Below are 15,672 nucleotides of genomic sequence, written 5' to 3' on the forward strand. Positions count from 1 at the left end.
TCAAAGTTCCCTCATGGAGGCAGCAATAAGTTTTTTTTCTTCTCATGCAGCCTTTGCACCAATTAGTTCTCTGCTTCCATACTTGTTTCACTGCAAAGGATAATTATTCATCTCTTCTAATAAACTTTCTTCAGGTTACACATTATCACTTGAATTTCATCCTCAGTATTGGTTCATTGCTTTTCTTTATTTTTCTAGATGATAACATTATTCTTACACTATTCATCTTCAGCATTTTTTCTTTTTGAAGCATTATAGATTAAATAAAACTTTAAATCTTTACAACTTTCATTACACACAATAGTAACAGATGTAAACAATACATAAGAATCTAAGAATCTGCTCTTTATAGTGGGGAATAAAGGAAACACTTTTGTATAGACCTAACCTTATATTATACTGTGTGGACAATACATGATAAATATCCTTCCCTCACCGGGTTCCTTCACGACCTCTTGCTGGCCTGTTGCTTCTGTTGGGATATTTTGGCTATTTCATCTCCCAGGGTGTTGAGATTTTCCTGAAAAGTAATGTGAATCAATTTTTCTATTAAAATCTAGCTAGTTTAAACTTTTTTATATAAACTCCTGCATATACTTGAACTAGAGGTGGGAGGAGATGGAATGCACACAAATGGTGCTATACCAGAAATGCCCACCCTAAACCTCCCACTTTGTATCCTGCTGGAGAGTAATTTTGTTTCCCTTTCTGAAGTCAAATTCTCCTTTTGTTTCTAAAACACAAGCATATCACACACAAATACACCCCCTACAATACAAAAATACAAATATTTACAACAGCAACATATATATAAAAAACGAAGAATGATAGCAACATGTCTGCCTTCCTGACAGGGTTCCCTAGCTAGCACTGTGAATGATTTTCCCCAACAATAAATGTCTTTCATTTTCCACGTGAGTGGAGGAAAGCAGCAGCAATGTGCTCCCTCCCTTTCCTGTCTACTGCAGTGGAAAACTAACAGAGAAAATTTAGCAGCCTGGGCACAGGAGGGTTAATCTATATTTATTCTTCAATGAAAATAATCAGTCAAGTAATTAATTATAAATTTTGTCCAAGATAATATGAATATAAAGAATAGCATACCTTCAAGGTTATGTTCTTAAGGAGCGTATCTTCCAAAACTGCCTGCAGTTTTCTGTTTATCTCTAGAGAGAGTTCAAGGGTCATGGTGCCATCGCGAGGGACTGAGCCATACACTGAGGCCATGATTCCCCCATGACGCATCAGCTCAGCCTGGTCAGAGAAACAGTAAATGGTTACAGATCAACAGCTCTTTTCATTAACTGAACTTGTGTTGCTTCTTTTTGAGAGAACATATATTCTTTTGATCAATTATTTTACTAATATTTTGTTACTACACAACACTAAGGTTCAGCATGTATGACAAAGACATGAAATACTGTAATACAAGGTAAAATGGGCAAACTATCCATATGAATGACAATACTTTATTAAACTATATAAAAGACCCACCTGTTTCTTTGAACTTAATTTCCCAATGGCAGCATTGGAAGACTGATACAAAAGTTTTATTAGTAGATGAAAACATTAAAGCAGGCTAGACTTTACCAACGACTAGTATGATTACAAATAAATTTTTAACATTACAGATACAATGTCTGGAAAGGCACTCTTTAACTTACTGGCTGTAAAAGCAGAATTATTTACCTTAGAAGAGTCAGATGCTGCATTTGCCAAAGCCCCTGCCTCTTCCCTCATGATGTAATGGTGGATGATGCGAGACTTCTTCTTGAGCTCCCCAATCAGCTGGTTGTTGTGTTCTTCCAGGAATTCCATCTTCTCGGCCCGCTTGGCTGCAGTCTTTTGAAGCCTGATGATGCGATCCACCAAGAGCTGCTGTGTGACCAGCGGGTCATTCAGGGGAGGTAGGTGGTCCTGGGTGGGAAGGCATCATTAGTGAAAGTGGAAGGACTCACTTCAAGATTTGTCATGAATTACATGAATAAGGTCTGCAGAGAAATAGGGAGGAAAGAAATGTCATGATTTCCAGTTTCCCACAGAGGAAGTGGGAAGTACACAACAACTCACTAGAAATTTGTGTCACTATCTAAAATGTTGCTTTAATGGCACAGAACTTAAATTCTGGTGGCTAAAATTACATTCAGATAAATGAGTGCCATGAGATATGAAATTATAAGATAAAAAAATCTGACTACTTCTATATATCCAACATAATCATTAGGCAGGAAACTATGGGACAAATCAATTTTCCAATTAAAGTTAATTAACAACTAGAAGCATAAATGATAATTTCAATTTACTTTCTACTAATTTCTTCAAACAAGTATCTCTCTCACCTGTGTTTGTAGACTTGTGCCATTGTGATATTCGAGTGTATTGAGGGAGGTGTTGGAGGAAGCTCGGGAGTCCTGGGAGAGGCTGTCGTGGGGGGTGGCAGAATGGGAGGACATGCCACTGGACACCCCCCCTGAGGCACTCTCATTCCCACCACTGCTGCCATTCTCTTGAAGGTCCAGACGTCTTCTAAGTTTCTGCATCTCTCTCGTTATATCCTGATGAATGTGGTAAAACTATTACGCCACTGAACCAGCACAGCCACCAACACTCCCATCTAAGGCTTGGCAACTAGATAAAACATGAAGCAAGTGTCGTGTATCTGTATTCCTACTGTATATGAAAATGATAATGGCTTCATCTATAACAAAATCATCAAAGCTAACATTGACTGGAGAGGTAATTTGCAACTTAGAATGTTACCATAATAGCAACTACTATTATCTATGCAGCTGATTTTCTTCCAGACCACTTGTGAGCAGATAATGATTGCATTTTGTCAAAGTATGTTGCAAAGGAATATATTTTAGCAGTGATGTGGCACCAAAGTCTATCCACGACCAATTTTAACATTCAAACATACCATATTAATGCTAAAATGCCACAAAAACCTCAGTAAGAAAAAGAAACATATTGCATTATATCAGCATATGTATAAGGTATTTAAATAAAATATGCATACCCATTAGTAGTTTCCTAAGAAATAAAAATCATCCACTGCTCCCAGTCTGCAAATAAATGAGATTCCCTACAGCTGGACACACACACAGGAGGTGGGACTGTGCTTACTTTGAGAGCATTGTTGTGCTTCCTGGTGAGAACATGCACCTCATTCTCCAGGTCCATAGCCTTGGTGTTCAGCTTCTGAGCCTCATCAGTCTTCTCTGCCAACTGTTGACTCAAGCTCTCCAACTGCAAAGAAACATGAGCTGTAGCTACAACTGGAGGCGAAGTTAATAAAATATAACTGTCAATGCTTGTCTGTCTTATCTCTTATCAATCTGTATATGTATAAATATGAGAGAAAATAAACTAAGTGGCTTACATTGGCATTGTATTTCTGTGTCTCCTTTGCAAGTTCTGCTTTTAACTTGGCTTTCTGGGTCTTGAGCTCTTCCACTTCTTCTTTCAATTCTCCATGTTCAATATCTGTTAATTTTGTCTGCAAAACATTGAAAGGTGATGGTGACATAAAACCCATCAGCTGAGCATGTTTATCAAAGTTTATCATCAGACACAACTTTATAATGGTGTGGCTGATTAATAGTAATATAACACATCATTCTACTTGCTAACTATTATACAGCTTATGATCAGGGCATAGCTATTCCTACACCTCTTAGATTTTTTAGGAACACCATAACTTCAAGTATCATCTGATTTATAATACAGTTTTAAATTCCTTATTTTTTGTTAGTCATATATATGGTAAATCAATTTAGATCTATTTCATGACTAGCTTCAGCTATAATGATTTCGTTTCTGTCAAATATCATGAGTTGCTGTCTTGCCCCAGTGGTTTGTTTACCTTGGACTGAAGGGCAGACAACTGACTCTGGATCTGAACATTTTTATCAGAAAGTTTCTGGGTGAAGGCAAGTAACTCGGCCTCCTTGTTTCGGCAGGCAAGCAGGTCACTCTCCAGCTCATTGTTGGTGGACTGCAGCTGGTCCACTTCCTGACTCACAGCCTCCAGCTGCTCCTTCTCTCTGTGATATAACAAGGACAAATATCATATATGTATTTTCATTTACAGATATGACTAATCAAACAATCTTTTATTTGATGAAAATCAAATTGATCAAACAGTATTGTGTATAATATTTAGTTGTATTCGATATCTTTCAAATTATTATTTGGCAATATAATAATTTCTGTAACAATTAATACAACTGTTGTTTGGTAAAACAATATTTTAGCCACTGTGAATAATATATTTTGTTTCTACTTGAGAGTAATTTGTATCTTGTATCAGTTTCTTCTGTAACAACAAGGTGGTCCCCAAATCAGTGTGCTATATGCACAGTTTACTGTATGAAAAATTCCTGCAAGATGCTGTTTTTTCTCAAGAAAACAGAGAAGAAAGCCAAAAATATATAACAGTTGCAGCAGTGACACTACCTCTATATATTAACCATTCATGAACAATTGCCTAGTATCCACTCAACCTGGTAAGTTGCTGTTGAAGATGTGCCGAGTTGGACACCTGGTGGCTGAGATCTGAGGCTTCCTGACGTGCTGCTGTTACTTCTTTCCTCAAACTGGCGAATAATTTTTCCATCTCCTCCTGCTCCATCTCACGTGATGAAAGCTAGATGCAAAGCAAACAGTCATGTCTCAGAAACACTATCAGAAGATAAGCCATTTTCACAGGATAAAAAATTTCTATGATATCACAATATTTAATACAATGACTTATGATTAAATGATCTAAAAATAACCTTTTAAGATCTCCTTAATGAATGTGCAGCTCATGAATTAGTGAGTTGTTAAGTTTTGTTAAAAGTGTCACAATAAAAATAATTTTTGTGGTATTAAATTTTCTCTGCAACGAGCTCTAATAGAATGAATGTTGTCATATGTAAAATCATCTTTAAGCGTTTTCTTCAAGTAGCCAGAAGAATTTAGTAGAAGAATTACCAAAGAGCACCAACACTCACCCTGGCTCTGAGGGACGTGGCCTCCTCCTCTAATGCCTGGTGCCTGTGCCTCAGCTCCTCCAGCTCACTCATCACCTTGTGGAACGCTGAGCCACGACTCTCATTGGCCTGACGCTCCATGATCAGCCGAGCCTTTTCTTCCTTCAGCTGCATGTCTGGTCAAAGAATTAAAATTATCATCATCAACATCAAATTATCCCACTTTCCATAGCCAGGGTGGGAAGTGAAAATAGCCGCTGTCAAAATCAGATTAAGAAATTGCATAAAAAATGAGTATGAAAACACTAAACTCAGAGGATGGCAGGTCACCTGGTGAAAAGGGTTGTCACTCAGATCCTGATCATGTATAACTTATAAAAATTTCTTACCACCACAACAGCAACTAATTATACCAGTTTGTGGTAAGTATAAAAGAGATGCCAAATGCTGATTACATCTAGTTATTTAATAATAAAACAATAAAAGTAAACTTCAAACTTCCTTCTGTGATAAACTCTTCTTTACTAGAGACCAATCGAGCAATTGTCAAAACCAGCACACATCATCAGCCATGTCTTTATTTTAGGCACTGTTTTAATAGTACCTTCTCTTGATATATTTGTACCATCAAGGGATAAGGATTGCAAACAAATGTAATTTCCTCATCAACTTACAGGATATTCTAGTCAAGTACAGTTTTTTTTAATACATATTTCATTCTCATTGCACTTGTAAAAACAAACAAAAAACAACGATGATTTATAATGACCAGAAAAATAAATAAAGAAACTGCCCACTTCATGCTAGAGGCAAAGAGCGAAGCTGTTGCCAAAGAGTGAGACACCATTTTGACTAAGTTGATGGAGTAGACTATATTAATGAGCGAGTCAATATCAGTTGATAAGTGGGGTGGCTTGAGGAAACAACACCTGTACTTACCTAAGACATTTGCTCTGGAATTTTCATCGTGCTTGGCATTTTGTACTATGCTCTCTGCCTCCTCCTTGATTGCCTTCAGCTCCTCTTCATGCTTCATAATCTTGGTTAAGGCACGCTCCAGCTTACCCTGGCACTCCTGTAAGCGGAGACTGATGATGAAGCCAGACAAACATTCTCTACTATTATAACTTATTCAAGTCAAGTATATACCATCTTTGATTACAAACTTTATTCTCATCAGGATTGTAATACAGAAACTGGAGTAATGATGGTGATGATGATAACAGTGATGATGGTGCTGATGATGAGGATGAGGGTGAGTATGATGATAGGGTGGTGGTAGAGGAGGAGAATGAGGAGTTGGAGAGGAAGGAGGTGGAAGAACAGAAAGAGGAGGAAAAGGAAGAGAAAGAGTTGGAAAAAGGGAAAGAGGAGATGGAGGAGGAAAACAAAGACAAGGGAAAGAAAAGAATTATACTGTATGGACCTACCTGTGACAAGTCAACCACTACATAGATGAAAACAAACACAGGAAAAAAATTACTATTCACAAGGACTGTCTACCTGATGTGCCTCCATTTCCGACTTCAGTTTCGTTTGCATCCATTTGATTTTGATGTCTCTGCCGTTGAGATCATCCTTGAGTCTGTCTATTTCCCGCTGGTACCAGTTGTTCTTCTGCACCTGAGGAGTTAATGACGAAAATCACATTAGGTCATTCCTCCCAATAAAATTATCATTATCATTCATACAGTAACTCCATTAATCAGAATCCTAATCATCAGAAAGACAAAGTGCCCAAATCCATGCAAATGGGAAATTATAAACCCCAAACAATGGTCTGAATTCATGAAGGTGGGAAATTATAGTTGTATCTGTCTATCTATATCTCCAATGCCTTGTCTCCTTACATAAACTTTCTCAAAAGCATGTACTGCAGAATACAGATATTTTCTGTGATGGGATAAGTTTGTTTCATGTCCCACACAGCCGTGACATCACCTTAACATTTTGTCAGAGGAACACCCACCACAGAGTTTACATATAATATACTTATGAGAAAATTATGTTTTGTTGAGGCAATATTTAAATCTCACAATCCTTTAGGACCTTACTCCTCAAGAAAACTGAGAATTACCTGTACATAGTTAGGCATTGGTGAAATCAGTATGTAACTTTATATGACAGGCATATTTTCATAATATTTATACAAACCCTCTTCCAATATCACTTACTTTATGGTTCTTACCTTTGTATCCAGAGTTTGACAAATGCGTGCACGTTCTGATATCAGCATCTTGTTTTTACTGAGTAAATTTTCCCTTTCTTTCTCCATTTCTTTCATCTTCTTTTCCACTGCTTCTCTCTGCTTCTTTGCCACAATAACCTGCATTATAAAAGTAAAATAAAGAACTGTAGCAAATTGTACTATATACAAATCTATTTGTTCATGAACACTACTACTTGTTGACATGGTAATTGTGTATATGCCCAACTGCCTATTATGTCTGGATGTTCATATGTGTACCCATGTCAATTTCTGATTGCTCTAAACTTGTTCGTATAGTTTCAAAATGGCTCTTCACCTCGCGTTCAGATGTGGCATATTTTACCACCATCGACTCCTTGTCCTTGTTGGCCGCCTCATACTGCTTGGTGATGCGCTCCAGCCGCGTCGTCAGGTCGGTGCGGATCCTCACATTCTCAGTCATGTAATTTTGTTCTGCTGCAAGTAACTTCTGTTCCCAGCTGCAAGCATCGGCCTGAGCCTGTTGAAGAGACAATGCAAACAATATACGTTTCAATACATATACCCTGAATTGTGTTAAGATCAGTCTCATAAAAGTCAATGCCCCAATGACTATCATATGTTCCATTAAGGAGTAAGTTTGAGCCCTAGAAAAGTAATATCCATGTATAAACTAACTCCTTTTACTTGGACTTACAAATATTAAAAATGGACTCTGTACTTCCTCACTGTAAACCATTTAGAACTCAATCCTGCACCAAGAGGCATGATGGATCCAGATATGAGAAAACAAGACCTGCAATATTTGATGAGAGATAATCCCACTGCTAAGTGTGGGGCTACTGATGCTGCTGATGGGGCACATTTCTTTTAAGGATGATTTAATTATATGTATAACTTACTTGTGCCAAAGATTTCTCCAAGGTTTCAATCTGTGCAATGTAGGCCACCGAGGAGCGGTCAGCCTCCAGGCAGTCAACCTCATTCTCTAGTCTGCAAGAATAGCCCCGTGACAATACACTCAAGCATGATGACACAAAGAAATCAATAGCAGTGGGTATTCACTGAAACACACTAGAATCCTTTTTTTTTGTACTATGGTTGAAATAATGTCTAAATAGGAAAACTAAGTTACGTCAACAAGAAATTACCCCTAACTAGAACTAATCTAACATACTTAAAATCATTGATTTTAGAGCAAATACTGAATTATTTTTTTAGATGTTTTGAATAGTGACTGTTTTAGGTCAGGATTTTGTAATAAAATGGATAAAAACAATAAACTTGAATGATTTATGTATTTACAGACATTAAAAATGTTTTTGATTAATTCCATGATTCTGGTTGCTGGAATTACTGTTTCAAAAAACCTGTCATAATATAAACTGCTCCAAGTAAAGAAAAAAAAAAAGAAAAAGTGAAGGCAACACTGCTATGAAAATGTTCCAAGCCATCAAACATTAGTTCCTTATACATATATCTTACCTTGCCTTCTCTTTCTTGAGCCACTCACACTCATCCAGCAGATCAGACACCATCCTCATCAAGTTTTCTTTGGGTGTAGTAGAAAAATCCACCCTACCCACCTCTAGGTCTGAACTAGGACTACATAATGGAGATGTAGCTGATAAAAGTGATTTTATCTCATTCTGAAGACGACTTGAGTTTGTCTGGTTCTCATTTCCAGCAGGGACTGAGGTCACCGACTTCATTTTTACTTGTTCTGCCAGACCAGACTCGGCTTCATCCTCGCTGTCTTCGGAATGTGTTGATGACTCAGACTCCCCCTCGGGTGCAGACTGAAGATTATTTTCTCTACCACTAGCTACTTCATCTAAAGTCTGTACTAAATTCACTTCCTTACTATTGTCCTTGTTTCCTTCTGTAGTTATGGAAAACTCCTCAACACTATTATCTAGTAACATAGAGGGGTCACACCAACTCTGGGAGTCATTATCACCCCCACAAGAGGAGTCCTCACATTGTTTTCCTCTACCCTCTGTTACTGTGTCCACACCACACAGAGCTGAACCATTTTCCTTTACTTTGGAGGAGCTGCCTTGAAATGATGTTGTATGGTTATCACTGTCATTTATTTTTATGGAATGTCTCTCTTCTATATCCTGAGAATCTGATTGCACAACCACTTTTGTATCAGGCTCATTCTTCTGTGAGGTGAGTAAGTACTTTGTCTCTCCTTGCTGGGGTTGGTGAGAAGTTGATTGCTCAGAAGAGCAGCCTGGTTGATTGATGTCCATTATGAAGAAGAATTAAGTCAACCCCTGGGGCAGGGTTGTCCACTCATCACATTGGGATTGGAGGAGTTTTGATCAATGCTTACTCACAAGAACAGTCAAAGTTTTCCCTTGGGAATTGGTGTTGTACCAAGCCTTCCAAATGTTGTACTTCTTACACCAGCCCTGTCTCTTCATCTTACTGGTTCCTTAATGTGCTGGTATTTTTATCCTAGGCAATGAAGGCCATCTTTCTGCAAAATAGTGAAGGGCAAAGCAAGTTATTGAATTATCAATATTAAAGAGGTTAGAAACATTATGTTCACTGTCTTCCCTTACCAAATAAAATGCCCTAAATGCCAACACTAGCAGGTAGGTTACTAACTAAGCACTGTTAACTTACTATTTTAGTGGTAACATGTTATTGTACTTATCCTTAGTTGCAGTGTTTACCCTTTAAGTGGTGATAGGTTACTACTCTTAGTGGCAATAGGTTACTATTCTTAGTGTTGGTCAGTTACTAATCTTAGTGGTGGTCGGTTACTATTCTTAGTGGCGATAGGTTACTATTCTTAGTGTTGGTCAGTTACTAATCTTAGTGGTGGTCGGTTACTATTCTTAGTGGCGATAGGTTACTATTCTTAGTGGCGATAGGTTACTATTCTTAGTGGCGATAGGTTACTATTCTTAGTGGCGATAGGTTACTATTCTTAGTGGCGATAGGTTACTATTCTTAGTGGCGATAGGTTACTATTCTTAGTGGCGATAGGTTACTATTCTTAGTGGCGATAGGTTACTATTCTTAGTGGCGATAGGTTACTATTCTTAGTGGCGATAGGTTACTATTCTTAGTGGCGATAGGTTACTATTCTTAGTGGCGATAGGTTACTATTCTTAGTGGCGATAGGTTACTATTCTTAGTGGCGATAGGTTACTATACTTAGTGGCGATAGGTTACTATTCTTAGTGGCAATAGGTTACAATTCTAAGTGGCAGTAGGTTACTATTGTTGGTGGTGACAGGTTACTATTTTAGGAGTGATAGGTTACTATTTCAACATAATAAGCATTTTAGTTGATAGTTGATGTCCACTGGGTTAAAGTAGAGTTTTGTTAATTCAAATATAGTTCTCGGTCAATGAAGCGGTGATAGCTTACAACATAAGAAGCGATAAGTTGCTATTTTAGCGGCGATAGGTTACTGTACATTAGGTTATGCTAACAGTGCAAGTCACCTTTGTTTACAGAAGGGAATGTTTTCTCACGTATGGTACACTGTCATATTTTGAAACTGGGCAACTACCAAGGAAAATGAAGCTGAGATTCCTGAAAACAAAAAAATCCTTGCAAAAACATTTTCTTCATTTATTACTGGAGAGAAACCCATGACAAACCTTTACCCAAATATCTTTACCCCCACTTTTCTTCATTTATCACTGGAGAGAAACCCATGACAAAGCTTTACCCTAATATCTTTACCTCAATATCTTTACCTCAATATCTTTACCCCAATATCCTTACCCCAACATCTTCGTCCCAATATCTTTACCCCAATATCCTTACCCCAATATCTTTGCCCCACTATCTTTACCCCAACATCTTTGCCCCCACTTTTCTTCATTCATCACTGGAGAGGAACCCATGAAAAACCTTTACCCTAATATCTTTGCCCCAATATCTTAATCCCAACATCTTCGCCCCAATATCTTTACCCCAACATCTTTCCCCTACATCTTCGCCCCCACTTTTCTTCACTTATCACTGGAGAGGAAACCACAACACATCTTTACCCCAATACGCAGCACACCCCAGGGGCCACCTAGGAACACGGCCCCAGGGTGACACAACTACCAGAGCCACACACACAAGGGAAGAGGAGGAAGGCAAAACCGCAAAACCCACAGGGGAGGGGCGGGAGGAGGAACACAGTGCCCCACCAGCTGGCAGCCACACGTCACCACCACCACCAGCTGTCACGGGCTGAACACTGTTGCCAACGCCTTGTTTTTCACCCGCGGCCTTCCAGTGAAATAAAACTCAAATAACAGCCCCAAGAAAAGAAGTATTTGCATAGATTGATTGATTGATAGTTTATTGTAGCAAGTAAACAATAGAGGAGAAGGGAGGAACATGCCATCCCAATCCCCAGGTAGTACATTATATTATAGTGTGATTATACAACTAAGGAGACATATGTGGAGGTATAGCACCATGAAACTAAAAAGATACAATGGTAAGGAACAAGTGCTAAAAAAATAGTAAACGCCTTGAGATAGTATTGTTTGTTATCTGTAAAACTAAAAGATGTGCCTGATAATGAGCTCTCTGTTGAATAAAACGAGGCTACAAACTCAACGTTAAAAAAAAAGGCGAGATATTTCCGGATAAATAACTGTTCATTATCTGTAGAATCAAAGGAAAAGCGAAACTCTAGACTGCCAAATGATGCCTTCCCGTTTAAAGTCCTTGAAAATAAGCCCATTAGGTGGAAGAACAGTGACCTTGGCAACTCTGAGCGCGGGGCACTGGTGGTGGCTTTCCGTGTTATGTAATGGAGAAATAATGAACCAGTATTACACGATGAGAAAGATAAACTGGCAGCTCTATCCTACCAACAGCACGATAAAACGATACAAGATACCATCCTGTAAGGCGATTGAATGTAAGATATTATGTCATGGAATATACATCATCAGTATCTTTTACATGATATTCTTTTAATTTCTCTCTCTCTCTCTCTCTCTCTCTCTCAGGTTGACCACTCTTGCATATCTTTCGAACTATTTATATATTTTTTACAGCCAGGAGATGGCCTTGTGGATGTATACTGGGAGAGGAGTGGGAGTAAATTCAATGTTCTGTATGTAGTGCAACAAATAATGTCACCTGATATGAAGTGTAAATGGGGTATAGTATTTTCAGTGTCCAGTTTGTAGAAGGGGAGGAAATAACAGAGAAAGGGGAAGGACTGATGACTATGTGAGGGAGAATAGGCTAGAGGAAGTAGGCTACATGAGTTTTGGTGCCTTGGAGGTGTGTTGGACTGTGAAGGTGGGGTGGAGAGAACAGTGAGAGCACGAGCGGCAGCGCCATGGGAAAAAAAATACAGAGATGACAAGCTTGACAGTGAACAAAAGCATTCCACTGAGGAGTAGAGGTGGGATGTATGAAACTTGTATTAAATCTGTTATGTTGTACGGTGCTGAAACATGGGCAATGGCAGGACGAGTAGAGAATATCCCAAGAAGATATGATCGAAGGATGCTGCGGTATATGGCGAGAGTGAGGTAGCAGTACAATGTGTTCAGTGAGAAGTTGCTAAGAGATGTAGTTTGAAAGAGATACAGGAGAGAATGAGACAAAAGGTTGCAATGGTTCGATCGGACATGTGAGAAGAGGGATAGAGGGCGGAGTGCTGAGGATGGTGGAGGAAATGGAGATAACTGGAAGGAGACCAGTTGGAGGACCAAGGAAAACATGGAGAGCAGCAAACAGTGGAACAAGACTTGGAAGTGTTAGAAACAGAGGAAGAATTATCAATAGATCGAGCGACATGAGAAGGATCATCGCAAGGTCGACCCAAAAATGAGAGAAGGCGGGTTAAAAGCAATGAATATATATATATATATATATATATATATATATATATATATATATATATATATATATATATATATATATATATATATATATATATATATATATATATATATATATATATATATATATATATATATATATATATATATATATATATATGTATGTATGTATATGTGTGTGTGTGTGTGTGTGTGTGTGTGTGTGTGTGTGTATTTTAATACTTTTTTCAAGCAGTCCTCCTCCAATTCTCTGTGTGAGCATTCCTTTTCGGGCATTTTTCTGTTTTACCTTTGTACTGTCCCCTTTTACTATTAAAATATCCTTGAAACGAAATTTCCAACTTTCAACTTTCCTTCTGTTGGCCTTAAATATGGTTCTGAAAGGAGTGTTCTACTGATTTTTTTTCCTGTCTTCTTTACCAACATTTGGTCATCCTCTTTTGAGCGTCTTTGGAAAACTTTCGTTTTTGCCTTTGACATCTCGAAAGCTTTTAACAGAGTCTGGCGGAAATCATTGCTTGAAAAAAAAAAAAACGAAACTACCCTCCAACCGGTCTTCTCCCTTTCTGTACTTCTCAAGCTTGCTTTCGAGCGGATCTGTTTCTGATGTAGCGGACTGTCATTATTCTAATACTAAACCTGTAAGCATTGGTGTTTCACAGTGCTTTGCTAGATCACTCACTCTGCATTATTCATTAATTATCTTTCCCAAATGCAATGTTCTGTCCACTCCTACACGCCAATGACACTACTTTATTTGGAAATTTCAACATCATTTACCAGCCGATCATTCTGTCAAGTTCCAGAAGCTTTTTGAGGGTATACCTTTTTTGGGGGTGGTGGAGAGGGGTGGGAGGCTGAGCGTGGCTCGTCGGTTTTTTACCGTAAAAGAAAATATTTTTTTCATAAAAATTTAGAGTATATCTGGATAAAAAGCATATGGAAATTAAGAATAAAGTACTATAGGCTTTGTTAATTTGGTTAGGAATAAGAAAATAAAGAAGGGGTCATACACTACAACTGCGCGTGGCCTTAGGTTCGCAGTTCTCCTCCATATCATGACTCCGACTGTACCTTTTCCAGCAGGCTTGTAACCCGGATCTCAGAACAAATACTTCCAATGGCCACAAAGGAATCAGTTTCTCGAGAGTGTGTTCATGTCCATGATGCAGAACCCTTGTCAAACAATCACTGTAAGAACTGCCCATGGGAATAAACACAACCTCTACGAAAGCCCTATCAAATGTGGGTGTGTAAGCCCCGAAAAGTTTGAGTATATGGGCCCAGGGTCATGGCGGCAGGTGACTACATATGGAGGTTATGCTAAGGCCAGCCAGTGATACGGGACCATCATGCATGCCTCATCCGTATTCTTGCGCCTCTCTCTCTCTCTCTCTCTCTCTCTCTCTCTCTCTCGTCGTTTTCGTCTGAGCCTTCTTACTTGGCTGACTCATTTGTTACAGGCTATAATGTTCATAACGTCCCTTATTTTCTTTACTTATTTTCATCATACAACTCTAGAAAACTGTGAAGGTCGGCCATTGGTTTACACACGATTTCTGTTGATAATACAGTCCATCTATCGAATATTCTTAAATGTCTGTCAACTGTGTGTGTGTGTGTGTGTGTGTGTGTGTGTGTGTGTGTGTGTGTCGACGTACAAATTGCTATGGTTATCTCTCCAATATTTATCGCCTACTTGGATTTCCTCAAAGTCAAAGCTGCACCAAATACGTCGTCCTTGACCGTAACCCAACACAGGATAAAACCATCGAGAAATAATTAAAATTTCATCAGGCTCTGCGTTGCTTTGAAAATTCTTCAGTCAGTGTTCAAAATTCTGACTAGAGAAAATGACTCCACAGAGAGAACAGTCAAGATAAGAACAGTAACTACACTTTTGTGGGAATATTTTTCATTTTCATATACCCACTATTTTTCCCTTTTTCCAGAAACTGGCAACAACGAGTCCCGTCCGTGCGCCTCGCGGCTGGCTGGGGAGCACGCCGCGGCTTTATGGGTCTTCCTCGGCTGCCCATTACTCATCGGCGAGCGCGGCGCCCCGGACGGCGGCGGATGAAATGGGTATTTATGAGGCACCTTAAATAACCCGCCAGTTATTTTCTGACGAGCCACGCTACACGGCAGTTTCCTGTTACTCATCCAGTTCTCTCTCTCTCTCTCTCTCTCTCTCTCTCTCTCTCTCTCTCATTATGATCGTCTGGACTGGAGAGAGAGCTGACACTTGGCCTATATCAGCAGTAGTAAATAATAATAACCTCATATTAAGCAGCACAAAATGTGGTTACTAAAGCGACAATTAGCTAGATGTAGGTTCTTCTAATATCTATATATATATATATATATATATATATATATATATATATATATATATATATATGTATATATATATATATATATATATATATGAAGAAAACAAAGATAAGCCAATGACTAAAGTTTCAAAAGTGAATTTCAATTAAGATTAAACTACCAGGGGTGCCACGCCCCGTGCCCTGGTGGGGGTGAAGTCTCATGGCGAGCTGCCCTCAGCGTTGAGCCCATCGGTGTGTTTGGGGTGTAGGTAGCATTCTTGAGTGGCGCAGCAGTGCGACTCCCAGTATGTGCATCCTAGGCTACTGCAACAGTCCGGGTCTGAGCAGCAGAAGCAGCCTG

The 15,672-nt window shown here is 38.8% G+C and overlaps 1 protein-coding gene across 7 annotated transcripts; it reads right to left on the reverse strand.

Moving 5' to 3' along the window:
- Nucleotides 1–276: 276 nt before the first annotated feature.
- Nucleotides 277–11,407, reverse strand: LOC126998978 (coiled-coil domain-containing protein 186-like). 7 transcript variants are annotated; one of them, XM_050861279.1, is made up of 16 exons: nucleotides 11,300–11,407; nucleotides 8,650–9,652; nucleotides 8,067–8,157; nucleotides 7,502–7,684; nucleotides 7,165–7,302; nucleotides 6,480–6,599; nucleotides 5,916–6,051; nucleotides 4,998–5,152; nucleotides 4,506–4,648; nucleotides 3,866–4,046; nucleotides 3,383–3,499; nucleotides 3,127–3,249; nucleotides 2,340–2,555; nucleotides 1,690–1,917; nucleotides 1,105–1,254; nucleotides 277–520 (listed from the first exon to the last, which is right to left on the reverse strand). In XM_050861279.1, exons 2-16 carry the CDS (start codon nucleotides 9,420–9,422, stop codon nucleotides 446–448), a joined length of 2,829 nt encoding a protein of 942 aa, XP_050717236.1. In that variant the 5' UTR covers nucleotides 9,423–9,652; nucleotides 11,300–11,407; the 3' UTR covers nucleotides 277–445. The 7 variants fall into 7 exon arrangements, with proteins under 7 accessions (XP_050717236.1, XP_050717237.1, XP_050717239.1 ...); XM_050861280.1 differs by having other exon boundaries at nucleotides 11,262–11,387; XM_050861282.1 differs by having other exon boundaries at nucleotides 11,335–11,352.
- Between the last annotated feature and the right edge of the window lie 4,265 nt (nucleotides 11,408–15,672).

The sequence above is a fragment of the Eriocheir sinensis genome, chromosome 15 (assembly GCF_024679095.1).
Source record: "Eriocheir sinensis breed Jianghai 21 chromosome 15, ASM2467909v1, whole genome shotgun sequence".
In the NCBI taxonomy this organism is placed as follows: domain Eukaryota; kingdom Metazoa; phylum Arthropoda; class Malacostraca; order Decapoda; family Varunidae; genus Eriocheir; species Eriocheir sinensis.